The sequence below is a fragment of the Megascapheus bottae genome, chromosome 2 (genome assembly GCF_031878675.1).
Source record: "Megascapheus bottae isolate mThoBot1 chromosome 2, mThoBot2.hap1, whole genome shotgun sequence".
In the NCBI taxonomy this organism is placed as follows: domain Eukaryota; kingdom Metazoa; phylum Chordata; class Mammalia; order Rodentia; family Geomyidae; genus Megascapheus; species Megascapheus bottae.
In genome coordinates this window covers 26,505,233-26,531,519 of record NC_143510.1, presented here as the reverse complement: position 1 = coordinate 26,531,519, position 26,287 = coordinate 26,505,233, and the positions used below count along the sequence as shown (strand labels likewise).

At 44.1% G+C, this 26,287-nt stretch overlaps 1 protein-coding gene across 6 annotated transcripts in view; it reads left to right on the top strand.

Moving 5' to 3' along the window:
- Window positions 1-3,979: 3,979 nt before the first annotated feature.
- Nek10 (NIMA related kinase 10) overlaps window positions 3,980-26,287 on the top strand; it is a 134,265-nt gene continuing 111,957 nt past the window's right edge. For 4 of the 6 annotated variants that reach the window (XR_016533408.1, XM_090322467.1, XM_090322493.1 and 1 more), the window contains exons 1-6: window positions 4,053-4,169; window positions 12,404-12,514; window positions 12,790-12,850; window positions 14,603-14,733; window positions 16,403-16,501; window positions 25,223-25,307. Coding sequence is in view for 5 of the 6 variants with exons in the window: in XM_090322467.1 (XP_090178593.1) it covers window positions 12,441-12,514; window positions 12,790-12,850; window positions 14,603-14,733; window positions 16,403-16,501; window positions 25,223-25,307 (450 nt within the window). In the remaining variant the exon portion in view is untranslated. Of the gene's footprint in view, window positions 4,032-4,052; window positions 4,170-11,462; window positions 11,576-12,403; window positions 12,515-12,789; window positions 12,851-14,602; window positions 14,734-16,402; window positions 16,502-25,222; window positions 25,308-26,287 lie in introns of those variants that run through there. The other 2 variants (XM_090322478.1, XM_090322485.1) reach the window with 2 other exon arrangements.

Below are 26,287 nucleotides of genomic sequence, written 5' to 3'. Positions count from 1 at the left end.
AATGCTCTCTGAAACTGGGCTTGCAATGTAGAGGGTTATGTCGTCAGCTGATACAGCATTTAACTTATGAATCCTGTTTTTGAATGCTTAGATTTGAATATGTATAAGTTCAATATCAGCAAAACATGGTAACTCAAAATGTTTATATTAAATAACTTAATTTTTGAAAATTATTTATGTAGATTGCCTCATTGTATACAGTACAAATATGTGAAATACCTTTTCATTTATTTCAATAATTATTTATTTTTAGAAGGTAAATTTAAAGATTTTAAATATATTCAAGATTTAAGATAGTGTTCAGGTTGCAACATTTGGCAATTTTGATTTTACAGTTTTTCAACTTCAAAAGTAAAATAAGTAGCAATTATAGGAAAACATAGTTGGAAATGGAATCATCTGAAGTTTACTTCTGAATTTGTTTAGCACATGTTGGAGTAATTGTCAGGCCCCAGTTATGTTTTGTTCATTTGATCATTTTGGGCATGTTGATTTGTGTGTATGTGTTGCTTTATCATTCAAGGTTTTATTTGTGCAGGGTCTGTCAGGAGGGTGTCTTCCAGTATATTTACTATGTTTAAACTCTACAAAGTTTGAATTTTATTATTCAGTTATGTAATAATATTTGATACCTTGGTGTAATTTCACAAGTACAGTGACAATTTTTATGACTTTTCTAATTATAATAACTTTTATAATAAAATGCAAAATCAATTAAACATTAAATTGCAGAACTCATATTTTCATTTACATGAAGTACAAGTCTCTGCTGAAGTCTATAATGTGAACAGTCCTGCCTTTCAAATTTCACAATTGTTAGAAAACTATTTTTTGTAGATGTTATTGAAGTTGAAAAAGCAATAAAAGCCTACTTAATAAGTTGTTGCCTATTGGCTTTGTACTTTAGTAGAGGAGCAACATGTCTTCAGCTTGTGGGGGGAGAGGCAGACACGAGCAGCCCCACTTCCCTTCAACCAATATGCACTTGTTTCTGTGCTGGACAGAGCATAGGTTGTGTTTTATGATGGGATTTTGATGATTCGGAAATACCGAAAATACAGATAATTTTAAAAAGATTCCAGGCTTTTGTTTTATGACTAGAAATTTTTGCTATGTGATACATAATGATTTGCATCACATATCACAAAACTGACTTGTTCTTTTTTGTTGTTAATGGCTATTGCTTTCTGCAACTTGGGATTCTGGAGTTAAAGAAATGAGAAAAACCACAGAGAAAGAGAGCAGGGATTAAGGGGTTCGGTACTCGCCAGCTTCTGACACTGAGCTCCCATAAGCAAGCTTATTTAGTGCAGGGGAGGGGACTACAGGTATGTGCAGGAAACAAGGTATTGGTCCATCTTGTGTTTGCAACCATTAACATGAGATAGACTTTGTATACTTAGGGTTACTCGACTCCCTTATCCTTAGGGGACTCCCTTATTGTTAGGGAGCAGAGGGAAGTGATTTAACCATTTGATCCTAACATTCGTCTTATTCCCCAAGTCTCAAGCTTTTATAGGATTCAGACAGCTCTGACTTACAATCTAGGGTCCAGTTTGTGTTTTATCTGTTTGACTTGGTCCAGTTCTCACCCTCTTGAGCACTGACAAGGCAGCATTCCAACCTTTTAACCCTTTCCTGGTCTTGCAACTAGGCGGCAGAGTTCTTACAAATGGCTACTTTTTTTGTGTTTTGTGCCAATCCTGGGGCTTGAACTCAGGGACTGAGCACTGTCTTTGGGCTTTCTCAAGGCTAGCACTTTACCACTTGAGCCATAGCACCACTTCCAGCTTTTTCAATGGATGTGGTGCCGAGGAATCAAACCTGGGGGTGCTAGGCAAGCACTGTACCACTAGGCCAGACTCCCAGCCTCCAAATGGCTAGTTTTACTCTGAAGTTTTCCTTAGTGGCACATTCTATCCAGGTCTTGGTTCCATGTGGCCTGTGTACAACACTTCATTCCTGATTCTCATGAGTGACATAACTTACTAGAAGGAAGATGGGTTAAGATGCTATTGTTAATGACTAAAACTTCAAAACTATGAACTCTGCCAGGAATGGGGAAGAAACCCATTTGGAGTTGCTGCCTATTTCTGTTGGTCTGCCTTGCTCTCTGAGGCTTTGTCCTTCCTGAGTAACACCTCTTTCCCGTGGTTGGTCTTCACATTCCTATTTCTATGCTTCTAGCACCAGGGCTTGAAGTTGGGATACGACATGCACCTTTAGCTTTTTCCATTCAAGGCTAGTGCTCTACCACTTGAACCACAACTCCACTGAAGGCTTTTCGGTGATTAGAGAGAGAGAGAAGATTCTCAACAGACATCCCTGCTCTAGCTGGCTTCCGACTGGACTCCTCAGGTCTCAGCCTGGCTTATTTCTAGATGGGGAATAAAAATATTTCTCTTCTTTTGAAAACTTTTGTGCTATTCTTTAACCAAAGGTGGGGGGGAACTGATTTGAAGCTGGTGCCTTACTAGTACTGTCTTTCTTGCCATTTACATCTTCCCTACAGTTCTTGAATATAGTCAGGGAATGCTAGAACATTCATGTAAATTTTTTCTTTATTTTAACAGAGAAGTGGAAAGATAAAAGAAAAAGAGTTTTCTGTTGAAAACTACCTAATGCATATATAGAAAACTTTGCCAGGCACCAGTGGCTTACACCTATAATTCTACCTACTTTGGAGATGTAAGGACTGCAGTTTGCAGCCAGCTAGGCCAGAAAAGGCTGAGACACTACCTTTAACAAACTGCAGGCTTACTCAAGTGGAGTGCTAGCCCTAAGCAGGCAAGCTGAGAGCATAGGCCCTGGTACCAACATGAACACACACAGACAAATCACCATTTTGTTTTTGCTTGTGTTTTGGTTGATAGCATTCGTTTTGATGGTTTAGTCTCTAAAATTTAATTCTGAGTGACTCAGTAGACATTTCCAGATTAAACGTCACTCCCAAGAGCAGGGTGGGTGAGTAGCAAACTCCCACGTACTATTTACTCATATCAGAGAAACGCTAAGGAAGGGTGACTGCAATAATTTCAAATCAACTTTGGGGAGGTTATTTTTCAAGGGTGTGAGCACGCAATCTTCTGTTCCAGTTAGGATGGGGGTGGTAGAGCCTAGCTTGAAGAGATGGCCTTTGGTTATTAAGGGCCAGTCTTAAGACTACCACAGGCTTCACCCCTGCCTCCTCCCTAGCTCCATCCTGTGTGGCTTTATAGGGCATTTCTTGTACACAAGTCTAAATGAGAATGAAAAATAACTGCCAGATGAAGAGTATGTGAGATAAACAGGAATAATTTGGAAATACTTCCTGCACAAGACTGGGGCACTTGTTAGGTTTAGGGGTTTTGTTGGTTGGTTGTGGGGCTTGAGTTCTGTGGCCTGGGAGCTGTCCCTGAGGCTTTTGTTGTTTTTCCTGTTCAATGTTAGTGCTCTACCACTTTTGGGCTACAACTTAGTTTTGGGGGCGAGTTTCACAAGACTTTCCCGCTCATGGTTGGTTTGGAACCGTGATCCTCAGATCTCAGCCTCCCCAGTAGCTAGGATTGCAGGCTTGAAGTCATGTTATCTTACTGCAATTCAAAAAGCTGTGCTGGTTTCTCTGCAGAGATTCACCAAACCGCTTCTCACCCAAGTCCAATCCCAGGCCACCTTTTCTCATTGCCTGAGCCAGTGTGGGCTTGAAGGGTCTGGTGCTACTTGAGGTGCTGCAGTGGTTCCTTCTCAAAGTCTGGGGGAGCTGGGGTTTCATCCCCCAGGATGAGGAGACCGCTCTTTTTGCAGCCACTTCGTTTCAGGTGCCCTATGTTGGAGTGGAGTTCCTCCGGACAGGTTCCCTCAAGGCTGCAGCGGGAAACCCAGAGTCCAACTGCTGCAGCCTTGGGGTGCCGCCAGCGCGTTCTCCGGTTGCTAGGGCAACCCCAGCCGGCGTCACCCGTCGCCATGGCGCGCTGAGCTCGCCAGCATAGCGGTTTCCGATTGGCCGAGGCAGAGGGACGGGAGTCGGAGTCGCCACACCGGTTGGTGGCCTGGTGAGTGTGATTGAAAAATCAAAGGTGCAGGTGCAGCCGGTGGCCAGTTGCGCACAGACCTGTCTGTGTGCCTTGGGGGCCCTGGTGAGCTGGAGGACTCCCGGGCTGGACTGAGGGAGGGACGGTCCCTCCAGCGCGGTGAGTGCGGGCCCCCGCCCCGCCTCAGGGTGGGAAGGGGGTGGGCAGGGCAGGGGAGCGCCCCAGGGGTTAGTGGTGGATGGTGGACAGGGGTTGCGGTTCTAGAAAGGGATGGATTCCCCTGGCTCAGTGGAGCCTCCTCTGATGCGCCTGCAGGTGCCTTCGTCTTCATCCTCCCCCTCGCCTTTGCCCTGTGAATGTGCTCTTCCCTCCCCAGTGAGCTCTTACACTTGCACACCGCTGGGCACACTAGAAAGCCCACACCCCCAATCTACACTGCTCCCCTAAGCATCAACCCCCCCAACTGCCACCTATTCACACATGGGTCCCCTAAATGCCCTCCTTACCCCCCCCCCACCAGACTGCTACCCAAACCACATCCTGGACACTTCCTGCCCATCCCAAGTAGCCATTCGAATCAAGGCTACCCCCGCTACAAGGGTGTTCTAGCTCGTTTCCTCTGGTTCCTGGTTACATTTAACACCTGTCCCGCTTCTCTGATTTTAGGCTTGGCCCTTTGAAAGCCAAGTTTCCTCCCATGGTTAGTCTAATCTTTAATAATAGAACATTTCCAGCCATTTCCCTTCTTCCCCGCGTAAGTCAATCACTGCACGTCTCTCCTCAGCCTTGTCCACTCTTCAGCCAATATCAGCATTTCCCCCTTGGTAATTCCCACCATGGCCCCGCTGTGGTATGTCACCAGCTGCTAACCTGTCTCCCCAGTCTGCGGGGTGTTCCCTCACCACCTCACCACTTCCTGCTTCCTCCTTCGGACCCTTGTTTCTCTTACTCCCTGGGCACAACTCAGTGGCAAGCATGACACCGGGCTCAGCAAATGCTGGGAAGTGAATGACTCAAAGATGAGAAGTTACTGTTTTTCCCAGTGTTCTTGTTTCAAAACGTCAGAAACAACTTCTGGCCAGCCAGCCAATGAAGTTTTTGCTTACAAATGACCCATGTTGAGTTCAAGGGCTTTAATTTCAGTTAGTCTGTTTCATGCCATGTACTCAGGATGATACTTGTTATATAGAATGAGTTAAGATTGAGAGAAGGAGAATATACTTTGTAAAAATAGAGCTTTACAGTTATACAACCACGAAGGAGTCCTAGCGCCAACATTTCGGCTCTGGAGCCTCTAATAATTACCAGTCCATAACCAAAATATTTTAGAGGGAAAGCTGAGGAATGGCTAACACTCAACACTTATCTCATAGGACTCTCTAAATATTAAGCATGCATAACCTCTATCGGGTGCATCATACCTTATCCATACTCAATTTTCATATATTTAAATCTCAAAATAGGCTGAAGGTTGGAGTTATGAAATTTGTATGATTGGTTCACAAAAAGGAAAGATAAAAATGTATCTTTTGATTCTGTCAAGGGTGATTTCTAGAACATTTTGTCATTCTTTTATATATATATACACACACACACACACACACACACACACACACACACACACACACACACACACACACACACACACACACACACACACACACACACACACACTGGGACTTCAACTTGTGTTCTGGCTTTCTGGCTTGGCTTTTTCACTCAGAGCTGGTGCTCTACAACTTGAGCCATACCACCACTTCTGGCATCTTGGTGGTTCTTTGGAAATAAGAATCTCACAGATTTTTCTGCTGGGGAGCTGGCTTTGAATGGGGATTCTCAGATCTCAGACTCCTGCGTTTCTAGGATTACAGGTGTGAACCACCTGCATGCACTTTTGTGTTTGCCTCTACTCAACGCAAGGAAAAGGCTCACTCACCCTGTGAGCACTCATTGACCATGTGCCAGGCCCAGGGATTCCAGCCAAATGTGGGTGGTTAAAAAGAATGGACAATCAATAAGAAGGGAAAGGGCCTGGAATATTCTTTTCCTGTCCAAAGCCAGCCAGACTTTGACATTAAAGTCAGACAGAAAGGAGTTATTTCTCTTTTTTTTAAAACTGTATGCCTGGTTAGTCAGGCGCTCTATCCCTGAGCTGTGACTTAGATGGTTTAGATGTTCATTCTGCCAGTTCATTCTGTCAGTATTTACTGAACAGCCAGTAGCAAATAAATAAAATCATTGTTCTCTTGGGCTACTGGTGACCACATCTGCAATCATAGCACTTAAGAGGCTTGAGGCCAGTAGGTTGCTAGTTCAAAGACTGCTTGGGCAATGAAGCTAAAAAAAAAAAAAGCCAAATCAAAACAAACAGAAATTGAAATTGTTCTCTTGTAAATGTTTTCAGGGACAGTCAAGTAGTGATAAATAACTCATAGAATTTTCTGCCCAGGCTGGCTTTGAACTGCTATCCTCAGGCCTCAGCCTCCTGAGTAGCTAGGATTATAAGCATGAGTTACCTGCATCTGGTAAATTAAGAATTTTCTGTTAGACTTTCATTCTTCTCATTTAGAATCTAGTGCCTGGGCACTGACCTTGGGCTTTCTCAAAAGCTAGTGCCCTACCACTTGAGCCAGAGCACCACTTCCGGCACTTTCTGTGTATGTGGTACTGAGGAATCGGCACCTTCTCCTTCTGACCAGGGGTCTAGCCAGACAAACTCACGTTTTCCAAAGCCCTGAACCCACAGGGATGGTAGCTGAAGCATTCGTCCAGCCTTTGTGAGCATGTGAGTGTGCTCTTCTTGATGTCACCTGAGTCTCCTCATTCCCAGATTGAATGCAAAAGTGATGCATTATCTGTGGCTTCATTTTATTATACTGAGTTTTTTTTTTAATGTGTGCCAGTACTGGGGCTTGAACTCAGAGCCTGGATGCTATCCCTTAGCTTTTTGCATGCAAGGCTAATGCTCTACTACTTGAACCATAGCTCTACTTTCACCCTTTTTGCTTGCTGTTTGGAGTTGAGTCTCCTATGCTTTCCTGCCTATGTTTGGCTTCTACCCCAAATCCTCAGATCTCAGCCTCCTATGTAGCTAGAATTACAGGCATGAGCCTCTGGTGCCCAGTTTCTCAGGGGAAACTTTTTTTTTCTCTCGAACCAGTGTTCTATAATCATTGGATACTAGTTCCTAAGGTAAAATTTATCATTTGCCCATATTTTGTATATGTGGTATGTGTGTATGCATGTGTGAGAGGTGGGGGGGAGAGGGAGAGATTGGAGTTGAAGCTCATGGCTTGACACTTGCTAGACAAGTGCTCTTCCTCTTTAACCAGGCTCTAACTGTTTTTCAGTAGTATCTCACATTTTTGCACAGGGCCAGTCTTGGAAGCAGTCCTCTCATCTATGCTTTCCTTGTCGCTGAGATTCCTGGCACTCACTAGTATGCCTAGCTTATTTGTTGAGATGGAGGTCTTACGGACAGAGCATTTAAAAGCATCTAGGAACTGAAGTACACACACATCAGTCATTCTGTCACCATTTGCCTTTGACTCAGGGCCAAAGTCAACAAGTTCTCTTTTGCTGTTAATCTAGACTGTTCCACCCTGTGGGTGAACTAGGTTCTAGTCCTTTCCTAAAACAGCTGAGTGGCCTTGGACACCGCTCACCCCCTGGGTCTTAGCTGGGAATGAAGGCAGCTGATGACCTGGAAATGTGTTTTGTCATCCTGTGTTTTGTTTCAGCTTCTCTATAATTTTGAGCCCCTTTGGAAGAGGCTGTGCCTTTCTTCTCAGCAGCTGGCCATTGACTCTCCACCTGTGTGTCCTCCTTCAAGTTCTGTTCCCAGTCTAGGTGATAACTCGCAGTGCTGCAGTTTCCAAGTGTCTTCCTTGAAAGCTGCCTCTGTTCTGCTAGCTCGATCCATACCCCATAGAGAAATAGCAACACCTATGGCCTAGTGGTAGAGTGCTCACCTATCATGCATGAAGCCCTGGGTTTGATTCCTTGGTACCACATACACAGAAAAAGCTAGAAGTGGCACTGTGGCTCAGGTGGCAGAGTGCTTTCCTTGAGCAAAAAATGTCCAAGGACAGGGCCCAGGCCCTGAATTCAGGCCCCAGACTGGCAAAAATAAAAAAGACAAGATAACAACACTTACAACTCTGATGACTCAGGAGACTGAGATCTGAGAACCAAGGTTCTGAACCAGCCAAGCCAGACAAATCCCAAACCATCATATCTCCATTTAATGAGCAAAGAGCCAGAAGTGGAGGTGTGGCTTAGGTGGTAGCTCATGCCACCATCCAAGATCTGTCCCCCACCTCTCCCAAAGGCCAAGCAAAAGGCCTGTAGTTCAAACTGGCTTGAAAATCAAATAAAACCATTTAGTCGTATATGATTTGACATAATATGAACTATATCTTAGACTACAGAACCACACTTACTTTTTTTCTGTCTGTAGTGGATCTGTCTGCCATGTTTTTTGCCTGAATATTTCCTTTTCTTTGACAATTTGTGTTTGTGTCTTATTTTTCAACAAGTTGACCTTTCCTTCTTTCTCCCTCTCTTCCTCCCTCCCTTTCCCCTCCCTCCTTTCTCCTCCATCCCTCCCTCCCTCCCCCTCCCTTTCTCTCCCCTCTCCCCTCTCTCTGTCCTTTTTTTTTTTTTTTCAGAAGTACTTGGGTTTGAATTCAGAGAGTAGATGCTTTTTATTTTATTGTTGGGGTAACATATAGAGGGGTTACAGTTAACATTCGTCAGGTAGTGGGTACATTACTTCTTGCACATTGATACCCTCTTCTCATGTTTTTGTCCCCGTTCTCCCCACCCCAGTTGATGCTCTTTAAGCCATACCTCCAACCCTCCTTTTAGCTGCTTATTTTGGAATTAGAGTCTGGTTTTCTGCCAGGCTGGCCTTGAAACACAATCTTCCGCAATCCTCTCCCTCCTGCGTAGCTAGGAGTACAGGTATGAGCCACCAGTGACTGGCTTCACTGGATGCTTCTGGTGTAGGGTGTAGAATTTTAATCAGGAATACAAGCCACTCACTGGTGGGTCATCCTTGTAATCCTAGCTACCCAGGAGGCTGAGATATGAGAATTGTGGCTCAAAGCCAGCCTGGGCAGAAAATTCTGTGACACTCTTTATGCCCAATTAACCACCAAAAAGCTGGTACAAAGATTAAAATAAACCTGATATAAACTAAATAATGATTAACTTCAAGCACACTGAACATTCTTCCTATTACTACTTTGTAAGTGCTGTTTTCTAACCATTAGTAAATGAAGAATATACAACAAAATATTTATGAATATGTTAATCTAAGCATTGGTAGGAAGAAAAGGTATTTGTGGGATTTGAAGTTATTTCCTATGATGATTCCAGTGTTTTTCTGCTTTTTATTTATGAAATGTGAGACCATTTAAGGATCTTTGGCTTTTAGAGAAAACATCGTGGTTGGGGACGGACTTCCTGGTGAAGGATCTGAAAATCAGATTCCGAATCCTCCCTTAGTTTGTGGGTTTACCTTCCACAGTTTAGGTTAATTAGTCAATGAGGCAAATTCACCACAGCCTGGGTCCCTCCCTCTGTCACCCATGTTCACTCTGCAATTAACAAGAGATGGAGGAACAATAAGATAGGCATCTCTGGAGACTGTTTCAGCATTACCCTAAAAATTTAACCATAATGGAAGATCAGAATTCCTTTGGAGATTTCCTTTTCCATCCCATCCCATCTGAGATACAGTAGAAGTGCCAGGGCCGGATCTATTTGTAAACTAACATACTGGCTAGCCCACTTCTTTTTTTTCCATATTTTTTATCATAATTAATAGAAGGGTCACATTATATTCACCAGATGGTGCATTACTTCACAAACATTGATACCCTTTCTCATGTCTTGGTCCCCATTTCCCTCCCCCCACCCCCATCCCTCATCTTGGTTTTCCCCCCTTCCCTATCCGATTTTAAATAAACAAATATGCATATATACAATATATCAGATAACAAGGTAAAATTCTGTAATAATATGAGATAACCAAGGGACAGCAAGAGAGATGAGAAATAACATAGTACATTAAGGACAACAATCACTTATTATATGGCTTTTGTTTCTATATCCTGGAGGTCCTTTCATTTAGTGTCATACTATATGGCCTTATGTATCTAGGTTTTGTTCTATTGTAAATCTCTGCTAGAAGAGCCCAAGGTTTCTACTGATGATGACAAATGAGGGAAACCATTGAGCCTATGTTCCTTTGAGTCTTCTAGCCCACTTCTTTATGTTAAAAGAGGAAGAAGAAAAAAAGAGGACAGGAGGCTCATGCCTATAATTCTAGCTACCTAGGAGGTTGAAATAGGAGAATTGTGGTTCAAAGCCAGCTTGGTCAATACAGTCTGTGAGACTCTTCAATTAACCACTAAAATAAATAAATAAATAAATAAAAAGAGCCATAAATAGAACTGTGGCTCAAGTGGTAGCACACTAGCCTTGAACAAAAACATCTCAGGACAGAGCCCAAGCCCTGAGATCAAGCCCCAGGACCAGCAAACCAACAACAACAACAACAACAACAAAATTCCTCTAAACTAAACTTCAGCTTTATCCCTCAACCTAAGTTTCAGGAGGACTGTGTCAGCCTTGTCTTATCATTAAGTATGTGTCAAGGAACTGATGGGGTTTCTTTATTTCCCCCTTTGCCCAGGCTTGAACTCTAGTCCTAGGCTCTTAGCCTTTTAACTCAAAGCTGGCACTCTACCACTTGAGCCACACTTCCACTTTCGGCTTTTTGAAAGTTACTTGGCAATAAGAGTCTCATGGGCTTTTTTGCCTTGATTGGCTTTGAACCATGATTCTCAGATGCCAGGTGGCTAGATAGGCATCAGCCACCAGTCTTTGTCTTAATTCCTCTTACATGGACACTTGCACAGATTTTCACTATAATCCTTGCAATACATGGAGATGTGCAATCATAAGCTAATAAAGCATGTTTTATCATGCCTGGACCACATAGTCAAACTGCTGTTGAAACAACTATTTTTTTTAAATCAAATCCAACTCCACAAGCTCATGTATGGAACGTGTGGTTACCAGCTGGTAGTGGGAAGTGAAGAGGCTAGGCCTAGTGGAGGAAACAAGTCTTTGGTGGGAGTGTGTCTTTGAATGTCTCTGGTGCCTTCTTTCTTCCTGCTTCCTGTGTACTCTGAGTCAGAGAGTCACTATTCAAGCTCCTCTACCATGTGTATGGGCTCCATGTAGACCCAGAAACTATGAAGTCAAGAATTATTGACTGAACTTCTGGAACCAAGCAAATCTTTTCTCCTTGAAGTTGTCTATATTGGGTATTGGCTCCCAGTGATGGAAAGTGTAACAAATTCATGGAATTGTGTATCTTCAACTTTCTCTCTCCCAGAATAAGTGTGTACCATATTCAACTTTTTCTCTTCTTTCTAGAAGAAACTGGGAAAGAGAAAAACACAACCAGATGGTTCTACTAGAGGTTCTACCATAGATGATTGCATTAAGCTAGGTTTTTCAGACTGACCAGCCTCCTGCTGGTTATTTGGGTGAGCACAGGGGCTGTGTACAACTGACTCAAGCTTGTGGAAAAGCTTTGGTTTGGTGCTTACCTATATTAGGGGTTCAAGTAAAAGCTTATAAACGTGAGGAATCGTGAGATCACAACACCCTTTTGAGTAGCCTCGGCACACTCGGTGCTTAGTTGTGAGAAGTGGAGTTTTCTCTGATTCTTGATGAGAGAGGATCCCTCTGTCGAAATTGGCAGGTGGTGGTGGTGGTGTTGGCCGTGGGGCTTTAACTCTGGGCCTGGGCATTGTCCCTGAGCTCTTCAGCTCAAGGCTACCGCCCTACCCCTTGAGCCACAGCGCCACTTCCGGTTTTCTAGTGCTTAATTGGAGATAAGAGTCTTATGGACTTTAGTGCCCAGGTTAGCTTTGAACTGTGATCCTCAGATCTTAGCCTCCTGAGAAGCTAGGATTACAGGCGCTAGCTACTACGCCGGGCTGGAATTGGCAGTTATAAAACTCACTGAGAAACATAAGTGAGATCACATACTATTAATGTCAATTGAGTTTTAATTATTTGTTAATTGACATGTATTTTGAAACTTATCCTGGGGGAGTTTTTGCTGGCATGCAGAGCGATACTTTAAGTCTATGAGTCAGAAACCTGGAAGTCAAACTCAAGCCTGCAAATATAGACTTCAGACCTCTGTCAAGCATGCTGCAAAGCTCTTGGAAGATAAACACTAAACTTGTATCAGAAATTAATCTGAACTTTTGGATGTAGAATTAGTTAATTTTGTCCATATTAATTGAGATTATTTTGGCTTGCACAACCCAACTAAAGATCTTTCCTGGGTCTTATTGTATAAGGAATGCGATGTGAATTCTGGGGCACTGATGTCTTACAATGCCTGATCAAGACAAAAAGGTGAAGACCACTGACAAATCAACAGACAGGAAGCAGCCAGGAAGTACCCCCTGGTAAGCCCCCGACTCCACCACTGGGGAAGTGACTGTTGAAAGAATTCAGTGGCTTCTGGAGAAAAAAGAGTACAATCCTGACAAGGGCTTTTCTGGGTTACAGTGATGACAGAAACATGACCCTTTCTAGAGGTCTAAAGGAAATGGTTGACTCTGTGTGTGTGTGTGTGTGTGTGTGTCCTTGGCTGGCCTGCAAGGGGCCAGCTGTAGTGGGCAACATGACCTTGTTTACCTGTAGCCTATGTTGCCTGATATCGTGCTATTGTCTCCTCTAGGGACTATTCAGATCTTAAAAGACTCCGGTGCCTTTTGAACGTCCAGTCAAGCAAACAGCAGGTAATGTTTTCAAAGACTGTGCATGTATTATAAATGGCAATGGCATGTTTCTGAAGGGTGTTGTCTAACACCTTTATGAACATAGTAGGTTTAGTATCGTTGTTTTTCACCAGTTTCCCTTCCTTCATGGGGCTGTTTCAACAAGACCCGGCATCTACAGCTTTTCCAGCCTTGTCCTCTCATGCATCTGCCCTCTGTTATCCTGTGCTTCTCACTAAGTACGGGGTGGCTTTAGCAGCAAAGCGTTTTAGTCTCTGTTAGCCAACTCTGACGGAATGGCCTACATGCCACTCTAGAGGATTCAAGAGATTCATTTTTCCAACACTGACCACCTTTTCCTTCTCCTCCTCTCTTCAACATAATGAGCCACTAGTTTATGAAGACCTGCCGTTAAGCTGTCTTTGAAGCGAAGTGGGAAGTTTCTCCTGAGCTTTCTCCAAATCTTAAATAAATCTGCCTAGAGTAGGATGTCCTATTGCTTTAGAAATCTGACACAAATTAAAAAATTTATTTCCAATTAAATAAGATAGATGAAAGATGAAAGAAAAAAATCATGATTGGTTCCTTATTTGCCTTGACACGAAAAAGCTTTCATAGCACTGCAGCTTACTAGCTCAGGGCTGGCCTGCCCCCCAGAGTGTGGTGCCAGGATGCAAGAATGGGGGTGGGGTGCTGAGATCCCTGAGCAGTGGGCTGCTTTGCCATCAGTGCTCTTGATGGGGAAAGCATTGCAGGTGGACTGAGAAAACTCATCGAAACTCTGAAGGAAGTGGCTAGCAAACATTGAACAAAATGGCAATAAGACGTTGCTATTGGTAGAGGTGGAAGACACTGGTGTCTGAACTGCATACTTAACTACCGCAACCCAAAACATGTTAAGCGTGTGTGTGTGTGTGTGTGTGTGTGTGTGTGTGTGTGTGTGTGTGTGTGTGTGTCTGTGCCAGTACTGAGGTTTGAACTCAGGGCCTGGGAACTGTCCCTTAGCTTTTTTTGCTTAAAGATGGAGCTCTATCATTTAAGACACATTTCTACTTTCCAGCTTTCTACTGGTTGATTTAAGAGTCTCATGACTCTTAAATGGCTGAGTTCCAGGGTAGAAGGGTCACATGTAAACTAGATATTGTACTTGACTGTGAGAAATGCCTGGAGAGGTAAACTGTCCCCAAGAAGGCCTAGACAGGTGATGTGGTCAGGACCTACCCTGATGTGAATGGGGCAAACCCACTGGGATGGAAGCATTGGAGAGCCTCAAGGAACTGAGGGTTTGGTTTCTGAATGTGCATTGCTTTCATCCAAGGTGGAATGGTTGCTTCAAGGTTCCTATTTTTTTACTGTTGTTTTTGTTATTATTTTGTGCTGGTCCTGGGGCTTGAACTCAGCACCTGGGCACTGTCTCTGAGTTTCTTTGCTCAAGGCTAATGCTCTACTACTTGAGCCACAGCACACTTCTGTCTTTTGTTGTTTATTATTATTATTTTTTAAATTTTGTGATTAAAGATAAGAGTCTCATGGATGTGTCTGCCTGGGCTGGATTTGAATGGTGATCTTCATATCTCAGCCTCTTGAGTAGCTAAAATTGTAGGCGTGAGCCACTGGTGCCAGCTCAAGATTCCTATTGTTCAATTCTTGGCCTTTACAGCTGTAGCTGCCAAGTTAGTGGTCTCCACTGAGTCTCCAAGAATCCGGATAACTTGACTGTAACTTGACTATTGGAATTGTGATTGCATGTCCTCTGTGCTTCTATTTTGGTAGCTTCCAGCCATCAACTTTGATAGTGCCCCAAACAGCATGGTGAAGTCAGAGAATGCCCTCAAGGCAGGGGTGCCCAGGGTTCGAGGGCAATGGCATGAATCCACAGAGGCTGTGGAGCTTGAAAATTTTAGGTAAGCCATCAACCTTGTCTTCAGTGACCCATTCCAGTTCGCTTATTTATACTTGGTTAGAAGAACTAACATTGAAATGCTGTTTCAACAGTTTCCACCAGGATTCTCAGCTTAATGCATGTAGTGTATCACGAGCAGCCTCAGTGGTCACGGATGGAGCTGGGTTGTGAGGTTAGGACCCCGCAGTTAACCCTGCTGCTGAAGGAGAGTTTCTAGGTTGTTTATTCCAATATGTGCCTTAGCTTTTAGTCTGTTCCCATCTTTCCAGCAATGAGAAGATGTGAAAGGATCTATCTATCTATCTATCTATCTATCTATCTATCTATCTATCTATCTATCTATCTAATCTATTTATCTGTCTACCTACCTACCTATAGAAGAGAGAGAGCGAGAGCCAGTCCTGGGGCTTGAGCTCAGGGCACTGTCCATGAGCTTCTTTTGCCTAAGGCTAGCGCTCTACCACTTGAGCCACAGCACCACTTCTAGATTTTTTTGTGTATGTAGTATCAAGGAATCAAACCCAGGGCTTCATGTATGGTAGGTAAGCACTCTACCACTAGGTCACACTCCTGGCCCCTTAAAAAATGTTTTTAATGAGGAACACTATTTTTTGTTACATATTTGGTTTAGTAGTATCCATGTATGAAGAAACTATTACAACCCATTTGTTGCTAGGGCAGGAAGAGGCAATGTAATTCCGTCTGAAGGATGACAAAGGCTGAAGATCATCACAAGGTTACAGAGTTTGCCTTTGTCATTCTGGTTTATTGGCCAAGATCTTAAAATTAGCCTGTTTTAATATGTAACAATACTGTAGTGTAGATTCTGTAGCACTGTGCCTCTTGTACAGAATCTTCTCTCTTCTCTCAGGTGTAAATTAAGGTATTTGGGGAGTATTGTAGACCTCTGATGTGTTGTAATGTCATCAAAAAGAAAATGAAATTTGAATATTTTGAAATTTTATTAAATGCATACATGCACACCACACACACACACACACACACACACACACACACACACACACACACTAGACAAGCCACCAGCAACCATCAATCAAAAGAGTTGAGGAAGTATAAACTGCTAACAAATACAGAGTCTGTAAAGAAATTTATGTGACACCTCTAATATTGGAGGCTACAGTAGCCAATGGAGTTGAAGATGGGCCAAGACAGAAGGGGGACATTTTTATGCTTAGTGTGCAGCTGTATAGACCATTTCTTTCCATATGCCATTTTGCTACCTCCAACAAGTGTGTGTGTGTGTGTGTGTGTGTGTGTGTGTGTGTGTGTGAGAGAGAGAGAGAGAGAGAGAGAGAGAGAGAGAAATGAGTAGTGTGTGTGTGTGTGTGTGTGTGTGTGTGTGTGTGTGTGTGTGTCTAATTAGAGATAAGAGTCTTGTCTCATGGACTTTCCTACCTGCGCTGACTTTGAACAGTGATACTCAGATCTAAGCCCTCTGAGATCTGAGTAGCTAGGATTATAGGCTTGAGCCACAGGGACCTGGCTTCCTAGATTCTATTTTAACAGTTGGTACTTGTCTTTTGTGATATGTTGAACTGCAAGAGTCTCAGGATTTGCCTAAATATTGAGTGCCATTGTCTGCCTTGGTAACTTTGAAGTTGCCCAAAGAATTTTTCTTATAAAATGCTCTTCTGTTTGTTTGATCTTAGTATAAACTACAAGAGTGAGAGAAACTTCAGCAAACACCCTCAGCATCCATTATTTCAGGAGATTTTCACAGCCTTGGTGAAGAATAGACTCATATGCAGGTAAGACTTTCTCTGGACAGACAGACTTGAACCCCAGGGTGGCTGCTTCAGCCCCTCCTAGGCAGAGTGTGGTTTGAAGCAGTTGAGATGATTGGCCACAGAGCTAGTCAATGATAACAGAGCGAAGGCCCTTGAGAAAGAGAGAGCTGCCATCCACATGGTTCACTGAGATCTCTCTGCTCAGGCACTGAACCCATCTGCATCTGACGACTGGTAAGGTGAAGTGGGAAAACACTCAGTTACATTTTTTTGGGTCATGTTTTATTTGTACCAGTCCTCGGGGTTGAATTTTGAGCTTCTTGTTTTCCTTGGTTTTTGTGCTCAAGGCTTGTGCTCTACCACTTAAACTGTACCTCCACGGCTGTTAATTTGCTGGTTAATTGGAGATCAAGGTCTGAGGAATTTGTCTCCCTTGGCTGGCTTTGAACCATGATCCTCAGATCTTAGTCTCCTGAGTAGCTAGGATTTGAGCCACAGCAGTGAGTCCTGGCAATTGCGCCATTCTCTATGTGCACATTAAGATGGTTGAAAGAAGTATGGACATTGCAAAGGCCTGGAAGCTCTCCCTGGCTTGAACAAAGTAGAATAATGATGAGCAGTAAAGAATCATGGGTGAAATAGTATTAAGAAACATTGTTCTTTAAATTTTTTTCCCTCTCCCTCTCTTTTTATTTTTGGTATTAGCTTCAGCAATTGCTACTTTGGGAGAAGGGCAACATCTCAGGTCAAGGCTTGGCATCGATTAGCTCAAAAGGACATCTTCCCCCCATTTGTGCTGGTATTAGTGCTTGAACTCAAGGTCTGGGCACTGTCTCTCTTAACTTTTTCACTTAAGACTCTACCACTTGAGCCACAGTTCCACTTCTGGCTTTTTGGGTAATTAGTTGGAGATAACAATCTCATAGTCTTTCCTGCCTGAGCTGGCTTTGAACCACAATCCTCAGATCTCAGACTCTGAATAGCTAGGATTACCAGTGTGAACCACAGGCACCCAACCTCAAAGGTATCTCAACAACTCTTTAGCCGCTGTATTCTTAGAGATCCCTTATTCTTTGTGAAGAATGAGGCACCCTAGCTTGGATGGAATTACTTTCCCGTAACCCAAGCAGTCCCTGGACATTCTCAAAGCAGGAAGCGTAATGGTCAACCCCTGTGAGTTCATAGCAGGAGAAGGAATTCAGGATGTGGCACATCAAAGCATCCTTTTATGTCTACCTTTGGCTGCTGACAGTTCACAATGTTCAGTTCTATTCTAAAAGCAGGTCTGCGTCAAAGATGGATTAACCACGAAGATCTTCCATTGTCCCTCACCTCAGGTAACCTTGCTAGGGTGGCCAGGATAAGCTTTCCCCACCTCTCTTTCTTTAGAAATATACAAGGAGAACATCTTACAGCTTTTCTCTCACATGGCTTTGTATCACCTTCCTCAGGGAACATCAGATTTCCTGCTGGAGCCGGGCACTGGTGGTTCAAGCCAACTGATGATCCTAGCTACTTGGGAAGCTGAGATCTGAATATTGAGGGTTGAAGCCAGCCCGAGGAGGAGGGTCTGTGAGACTCTTAGCTCCAAGTAACCACTAGAATCCAGAGATGGAGATGTGATTCAAGTAGTAGAGTACTAGTTGTGAGTAGAAAAAGCTACAGGACGGTGCCCAAGCTCTGGGTTCAAGCCCTAGGACTGGCACAATTAAATAAGAGAAAAGAGTTAGTGCTGGAGAGAAAGCTTAGAATGAAGTAACTAAACAAAGTGATGAGCACTTGTGATGTGCAGGAAAGGAAGTGGATGGGCAGGAGGGAGGAGGGTAAGGGTATAAGGATGATTAGGAATCAGGGCTTTTCCCTTCAGGCCAGTGAAGCAGCCCTCCCCTAATCCAAAGGAAAACATGGCTACGTCATGGCTGGATGAAACCTGACAGTGGGAGCTTTGCTTCTTGGTCCAGTGCTGGTTGTTGGCAAGGTGGGGCACCTTGAGGATGTCGTGCCACTTGGCTTTGCCCTTAGAACAAGACTGATTGGGAGCCCAGACCCATCTGCGAACCAACCTTGCCTTGGCAATATGGTTGTAGAATGATCCAAAGTCCCTCTTCCTCTTGTCCATGGCTACAGAGATGAACAGCCCCTGATGTGGTTCTGGCTTCAGTTAGAAGTCTACCTTGAACCTCAATGTTACTATCTTTAACTACCAAGTAGCTGAGATTACAGGAGTGAACCACTGTACTAAGCCCACATCTATTTCCTTATTGAGTTTCACTTGGTTGTCTGCCTGAAGATCTCACCATGTAACTAAGACATGAGATGAGAGGACTAGAAGTTAAGATTCAGTGAAGATTCCCTCTAGTGTTTTGAACCTATTGTAATACTTTTTCTTTTTGTCAGTCATAGGGCTTGAACTCAGGGAGTGGGTACTGTCCTTGAGCTTTTTTGGGGCTCAAGGCTAGCACTGTATCACTTGAGTCATGGTACCACTTCTGGTTTTCTGGTGATTAATTGGAGATAAGAGCCTCACAGACTTCTGTCCTAGCTGGCTTTGAACTGCGGTCCTCAGATCTCAGCCTCCTGAGCAGGTAGGATTGTAGGCATGAGCCACCAGTACCTGGCCCTACTGTGATTTTCGAAGTGCACGAAGTTGGTGGAGACATTATGTCCTGTGATTTCATCTCATTACATGGTACAGAGAGAGGTCAATAGGGGTTTTGCTGCCAGTTCTGGGCTGCCAGCTAGTTCAGAACTTACTTAGAAAGCTCATTGAGTCAGTCCCATGAATTGTTATGGAGAAAGGCTTGGACTCCAATCCAGGGCCTTGGCCCATGCTAAGCAAAGGGTTCTACCAATGAGCAGCCCTGGATGCAGAGAAGGTTTAAATAAACACATATAGCTTGAGGTTTGTGCCATTAGGTACTTAAAATACGATGGCCAGTTCCTTAGGCAGATTGAGATGAGCTTTGAGATCTCATTCCTTCTTGTCTTCATCTCCTTTACATTTAGTGTTTTTTTTAAAAGTTTCTTTGGTGTGAGGATTGAAGCCAAGGCTTAGCACACACTCAGCACACACTGCACTGCGGAGTTTCTGAAGAGGAAGTTTCTGTGCCTGGAAGGGTTTCCCTCTCTTACCGCTGAGTCTTTGCCATGTGAATTCTTTGCCTAAAAAAAAAAAAAAAGGCAAAAAAAAAAAAGCACTGCATCCTGCTCTCTTGTGGATCCAGCCTCTTCTGGCCTGTATCTTCCTGTATCCCCCCGGCTCCTTTCCTCTTCACCCCCTGGTCACTCTACCCTCAGTACACACTGAGCTCCTGAGCCTAGGGTTGGTCTTTGTCCTTCACTTAAGCAATGCATGTTTGTTGTTTGCTACTGTTGTTATGTTTTGTTTGGAGAACACTGAGATTGAGATTCTTCATGTGGAATTGCTTTGCATCAAATTATTTTGGTCACTTATTAAATTTTTTTGAGGGAAAGAGCCATTAGGCTGAAGTGGTAGAATGCCAACCTAATAAATACAAGGCTCTGAAGTTCAACCTCCCAAATACTGCTAAGATGAAGCAGCAACAACAACAAAAATACAGGAAACTGAATCAGGTCTCAGACTCCTGAGTTGCTGAGATTCCTGGTTTGAGCCACTGGCACCAGGTACATGTTTATTTCTCATGAAATATTACTTGGGGTTTCTCCCATCCATCAAATGTACATATATTAGCTCCCCCCCTGTCTGCTAATCCATACAAGTTACTGAGGTGGAACTGACTCTGGTGTATCTCATTGGATGGATGAGTGAGCCGAGAAGTTAGGCTGAGTCTTGGCTGCTGGTATCCTTTTCCTGTACCTTTTATTCTTTAACTTTCTCATACAAGCAATTGTTATTTTACTTATTTATTTCTGTGCTGGAACTGGGGCTTGATCTTAGGGCCTGGGCATAGTTACATGTCTATTTTTTGTTTGTTTGCCTCAGGGACTTTTCTTCCTGGGCTGGCTTCAAAGCCCAGTTCTCAGATCTCAGCTTCCCAAGTAGCTAGGATTACAGGGTTGAGCCACTGGCTTCTGGCCAATAAACCTGGATTTTTAATCATGATGTGAGCTTCTGGGAGCCAAGCAGTGTGTGTGTGGCAGCCCCATCTCCCCAGCTGAAGGCCACCCCCTCTGCACACCCTGTTGGGAAACCTCTGACTTGTGCCTCAGTGTTGCAGTCACTTCCACCCTCCAGGGACCCCTTGGACTCTTACTAATCTCATTTGCCATTCTGTGACCCAGGACACGTGGCTCTCTCATATCCCACGTGGTCTTCTTGTACTGCAAAAGAACTAGAAACCCCATGTAGAGATGACATCTGCAGTGACATTTTTTTCCTTCTCTTTTTTATCTCCATAGCATGCCTCATGTCACATTGGATGCTGACAGCCAATGGCTGTGGCCTGGGTCAATGCTGTGTATTAATAGTCTTGAGGACACTGTGCTCCAAGTTCCAACACAGAGTGGAGTGATATCCTCCTGTCCCATGTGCCTGGCGCCTTGCAATGCACGCAGGCAGGTGGACCTTTCCAGGGCTATCTCAAAGGACTTGGAGCCACCTTAGCTCACTAGTCCTGTCTCCATACTAAACACACGTGATGACATCTCCTGTAGGGAGACCCGGATGAAGGATGGGGTGGCAGAACACGACTTGAGACTCGGCTACCTAGTCGAAAAACACTCATCCTTGCAGTCTGTCTGTTACTCTGCGGATTGTCTGGTGGCTCTGAGTCATATTTCTAGCTCCCACCATTATTGGCCTACTGTGGCATGTATCGTCTTACAGAGCGTGGAGTCCTCTGGAACGCCACGGCCTAGGCCCAGGGCTGTGTGCTCATGTGTGGGGGTAAGGATTTTTTTTTTGCGGGGGGTGGGGGGACAAGTGAGAGCTGCCAAAGAGACAGCAAGTGCTCTCCTTCAGAGGTCAAAGCCTGGGAGAGCCGGAGGAGTCAGCCACCAGGAATTCTATTTACATTTACACCCCAGGCCAGGACCACACTGAAATATTAATAGCTTAGGGCATCCGTCCCGAGGTTGCAACACAGCCATCCAAAAGCCATTTGCTTAGACCAGAGCGTTCAACCCTGACACAGCTCCATGCCCTTTAATTTACTGCCCCTCCTACAGTAGTAAAAGTGAACAGAAGTCCTTTCGGGGACATTTGTTCTTTCCTTTTCCTTAAAGGGCAAGGGAAGATACAGAAAAGGCCTTTTTATCTTTATTTGAATAAAAAAAAAAAAGCCTGGCACTGGTGGCTCACGCCTGTAATCCTAGCTACTCAGGAGGCTGAGATCTGAGGATCATGGTTCATGAAAGCCTGGTTAGACTCTTATCTCCAGTAAACCACCAGAAAACTGGAAGTGGTGCGGTGGATCAAAGTGGTAGAATGCTAGCCTTGAGCTGAAGAGCTCAGGGACAGTGGCCAGGCCCAGAGTTCAAGCCCTATGACTCACCCTGCTCCCACATAGACACGCAAAAAACAACAACAACAACAAAAAAAACCCGCAGGAGAGTTGATTTTCCTCGTGGACACTGTCTACTGCCAGCAGTAACATGCTTAATAGTAGCATGAGTAATCTCTTAAATGTCCCCTGTTGTTTCCTTTTAAATTATTGAGAGCCACTTGAGGGCTCTTTCTATTAGATCTTTGGCATGGAATGTCTTGGCAGTGTCGTTAGGACTGTAAACCTCAGTACCTGAAAAGACACAGGCCATGTGCCTGTTTGTAAAGAGCTTTTTTTTTTTTTCTTCTGTACTTTAGAATTGCTGGGGATGAACAGGTATTCCCCTATTTTCCCCAATGCAGGAGATTCACGATGGAGTATCACCAGGGCTTGGTTCACAGCCCTGGGCTTGGATGAGTTCCTTTATTTTCCCAAGAAACTAAGCTGTGTCCCAGTGGTCTTGAAAGGTCACTGATGAGGTACTCACCCTGGAGGAGGCCGGGTGGTAGTGGGAAGAGGAGTTCTCAGCAAGGAATGCTGTGGGGCCCTCTGGCTCTGCAGCCCTGCTGGGGTTCTCATTGCCTCAGAAAACTCAGTCACCCACTGCTAGGAAAAGAAAGCTGTGGTCTAAGCACAGGGCCAGTCTCCTGCCCAAGAGGTAGGGGGAGCAGCTAGGGTAGATCACCTGGCATTCAGGGAGCACTGGTCTCATCACTTAGGCTTAAAATGAACAGGTTTGTCAGTGGCTTGACCTCCTCCTTCACATATGCTGTGGTTAGACTAACTCCAGGACTGGCCTCATGTCATCTTGGAAACCAGCTTCCTCATTGTCTTCAAGGTTCTGGTGTTGGGAAGGCATGGAAGGTGATTGTGGAAGCACCTGGCACAGCCCCGTTCCAGGCACTGGAGGCAGTGAACAGGGGCTGTGCAGGGCGATGGGAACAGAGGTGAGGTTATGGACGGCTGCGTGGCCATGGCAGAGACTTGGATTTTCATTCTGGTGCAAGGATGTAGGTATGAAATAATTCCTGCCTCTCATGCTGGAAATGGGAGTTAAAGGCTTGGTAGTAGCCTAGTGCTAGTGGCTTATGCCTTTAATCTTACCTACTCAGGAGGCTGAGATAGGAGGATCATACTTTGAAGCCAGCCCAAGGAGGAAAGTCCTTGAGACTTTTTTATTCAAGTCCTGGGGCTTGAACTCAGGGCCCGAACACTTATCCTGGGGCTTTCTCAAGGCTAGAGCTCTAACCACTTGAGCCACAGCACCACTTCTGGCTTTTTCCATGTATGTGGTACCGAGGAATTGAACCTGGATCTTTGTGCATGCTAGGTAAGCACTCTACCACTAGGCCAAACTCCTGGTCTCCTTGAAACTTTTATCTCCAATGAACCACCAAAAACAGGAAGTAGAGTTGTGGCTTGAGTGGCAGAGAATCACCCTTTAGCACAAAAGCTAAGGGACAGTGCTTAGACCCTGAGTTCAAACCCTTGTACCTTCACACACACACACACACACACACACACACACACACACACACACACACTCAGTGGTTCTTATTTGTACCTTATGTATTTTGAACTGAAAACACTTGATTACATGATTTAGCAACTCCTAAGCCTTAGACAATGGTTTGGAGTGGGTGAGATGAGTGAGGCCTGCCCCAACACACAGGTGACTTTCAGGACTTCCTTTTGCCAGGTACGTCTTTACATTCTTTCTGTCTCCTCCCTATCAGGAAGAGTCCCTAATTTTCACCATTTCAAAAAATACATGAGATAACATCTCATGTATTTCCAAATAACCTTTCAAAATATGGCATCTGTAGTATTTCAAAAGACAAGGAAGAGTTTAATAACCTCCCTCTTAAACCTATAACTTCACTTTACTGTTTACTTCCTCATTTTAACTTCTGAGTTGGGCTCTTTTTGGTATTTGCTGAAAATAATACAATTGTCCTATCTCCTCCTCTATATATCTTATTTCAGTAACAAGTGGAGTGACAGCTTTATTGATTGCTTGAACTGGGGTTTGAATGCAGAACCTCATGACTTCATTCACAGCTTCCCTCTTTTACCTGGGCCATGCCTCCACTTCTAGCCTTTTGCTGGTCAATTGGAGATAAGAGTCTCTTGGATTTGTCTGCTGTGTCTGGTTCTGAACCTCAGTTCTCAAATCTCAGCCTCCTGAGTAGCTAGGCTTACAAGCATGAGCTGCCAATGGCCAACTTCCTTATGTGTGAGATGAACCCAAATGTAGATTCTCCTGCCTCAGCTTCCTGAATAGCTGCGATGACAGCCTGCTGTCCTTCACATTTTCACTGTATTTTCTACCAGCTTGAACTTGACTCAAGAGTGAACAATGAAAGAAACTGCTCATGTGGCCTAGGGGATGTGGTCCATGTCTATTCTTCTGCTGTCTATTTCTTCTAAGCTTCATAAAACATCCATGTCACTCATGACTGAAATGTCAGACAGCATATTAGATGAGCAGATCAATTCCTGAAAAGGATGATGCATCTTTTCTTTTTCTGATACTTGGATTTGAATCCAAGGATCTTAGGATCTGGGCTCTGTCCCTTAGCTTTTTCACTCAAGGCTATTGCTTTATCACTTGAGCCACATCTCTACTTCTGGCTTTTTGGTGGTCAATTGGACTCTCATGGACTTTACTTCTTGGGCTGGCTTTGAGCCACTATCCTTAGATCTTATCCTCTTGAGTAGTTAGGATTACAGCGTGAGCCACAAGCGCTTCTCTGGTTGTCTTCTTGAAGCTAGATCCTCAGTGGGTATTATCTAAATATAAAAGGCAAGGATCTGTGATTGTCAGGGGGAAGAGGAGGAGGATGGGTGGTATCATCCCATCGAATGCCGAGGTTCCACAAATTGTTCTTCTCTTCAATTAAAAAATAAAATGAAAATGTTTTTGTTTTAATTCATGTTAGCTTTCCAGAGGTACACTGCATTGTTAGGGCATACCTTCTTATTAAGTTGGCCTAACTAATTATTAGCACTGCTATTTATTTTGCTTTTAAAGGCACCAGGAAATATTATTGAATCAGTGTGGTTGCTATGAACCCAATAAGCATGGGGGCCTCTGTCTCATGTTGATACGATGGCTTATTTCATCAAAAGAGCCAAGGGTTCAAGGATCAAATTTAACAGTTCTCATGGCCGATTCCACGGAAATAAGTAGAGCATGTTATTTATTTTCCTTTACAATCATGTAGTGTCTACCCTGAGACTTTAAATATCAACATTATCTCTTTTCTTCTTTCAGAGAGTGGGTTAATCGAGCACCATCCATCCATTTTCTGAGAGTGTTAATTTGTCTGAGGCTACTAATGAGAGATCCATGTTATCAGGTGGGTTGGACAAAAACACCTAAATTTTGCTTGTTATGAAGATAAATCTGGTGTGCTTTTCTTTGCAATAGGCCCTGTTACCTTTTTCTCACAATTTGGTCACCTCCCAATGTGGGATCTATCTCATGTGTTATTTAAAAAGATTTAGAAAGGACTTGGCTCAAGCGCTGTGTATTTCTATCACATCATCCACGAGGCTTAACTGGCTTGAACTTTCACTCATGTTGGCATTGCTACCTGGCATTTTCAGCCAGTTCCAGGTATATCTGGGTCACACCTTCAAGCATGCACCTGCAGTGACAAGCCAGGGCCTCACTGTGTGGCTCTGGAAGCAGCCATGAGAACAGCAGGGTTGCAGCCATACTGACTGCTCCAGAACCCATGCCTTCCCACCCTGCATCCCGACCTGGACTGGAGGTGAGCAGAGGGAGGGCCTCTCTCTGCCCTGCTCATCTTGGAGAAGGTGCTGAGCCCAGAATCTTACCCTGTGTCTCTAGCAAGTTGTGTGTGCTGCCTCTCAAACTTTAATATTGCATACGACTCACCTATAAATGATTCTGGTCCAATAGGTTCATAATCCTGAATTTCTAGTGAGCTCCCAAGAGAGGCCCAGACTATTGGCTCATACCTGTCACTTCTGGACCAGAAAGTTATTATTCTTGTCCTAGCTTGTATAGAGAGGTAGGAGATTCTCTCTCTCTCTCTCTCTCTCTCTCTCTCTCTCTCTCTCTCTCTCTCTCTCTCTCTCTCTCTCTCTCTCTCTCTCGTGTATTGGTACTAGGGTTTTTAACTCATGTAGTTGTATACTTTTAACTCTTTTTGCTGAAGCCTGGCACTCTATCACTTGGATCACGGCTCCACTTCTGGCTTTTTGGTAGTTAACTGGAGATAAGAGTCTCATAGATCCCATGCCTGGCCTGGCTTTGAGTAGTGAGCCTCAGATCTCAACCCTTTGAGTAGCTAGGGTTACAGGCATCAGC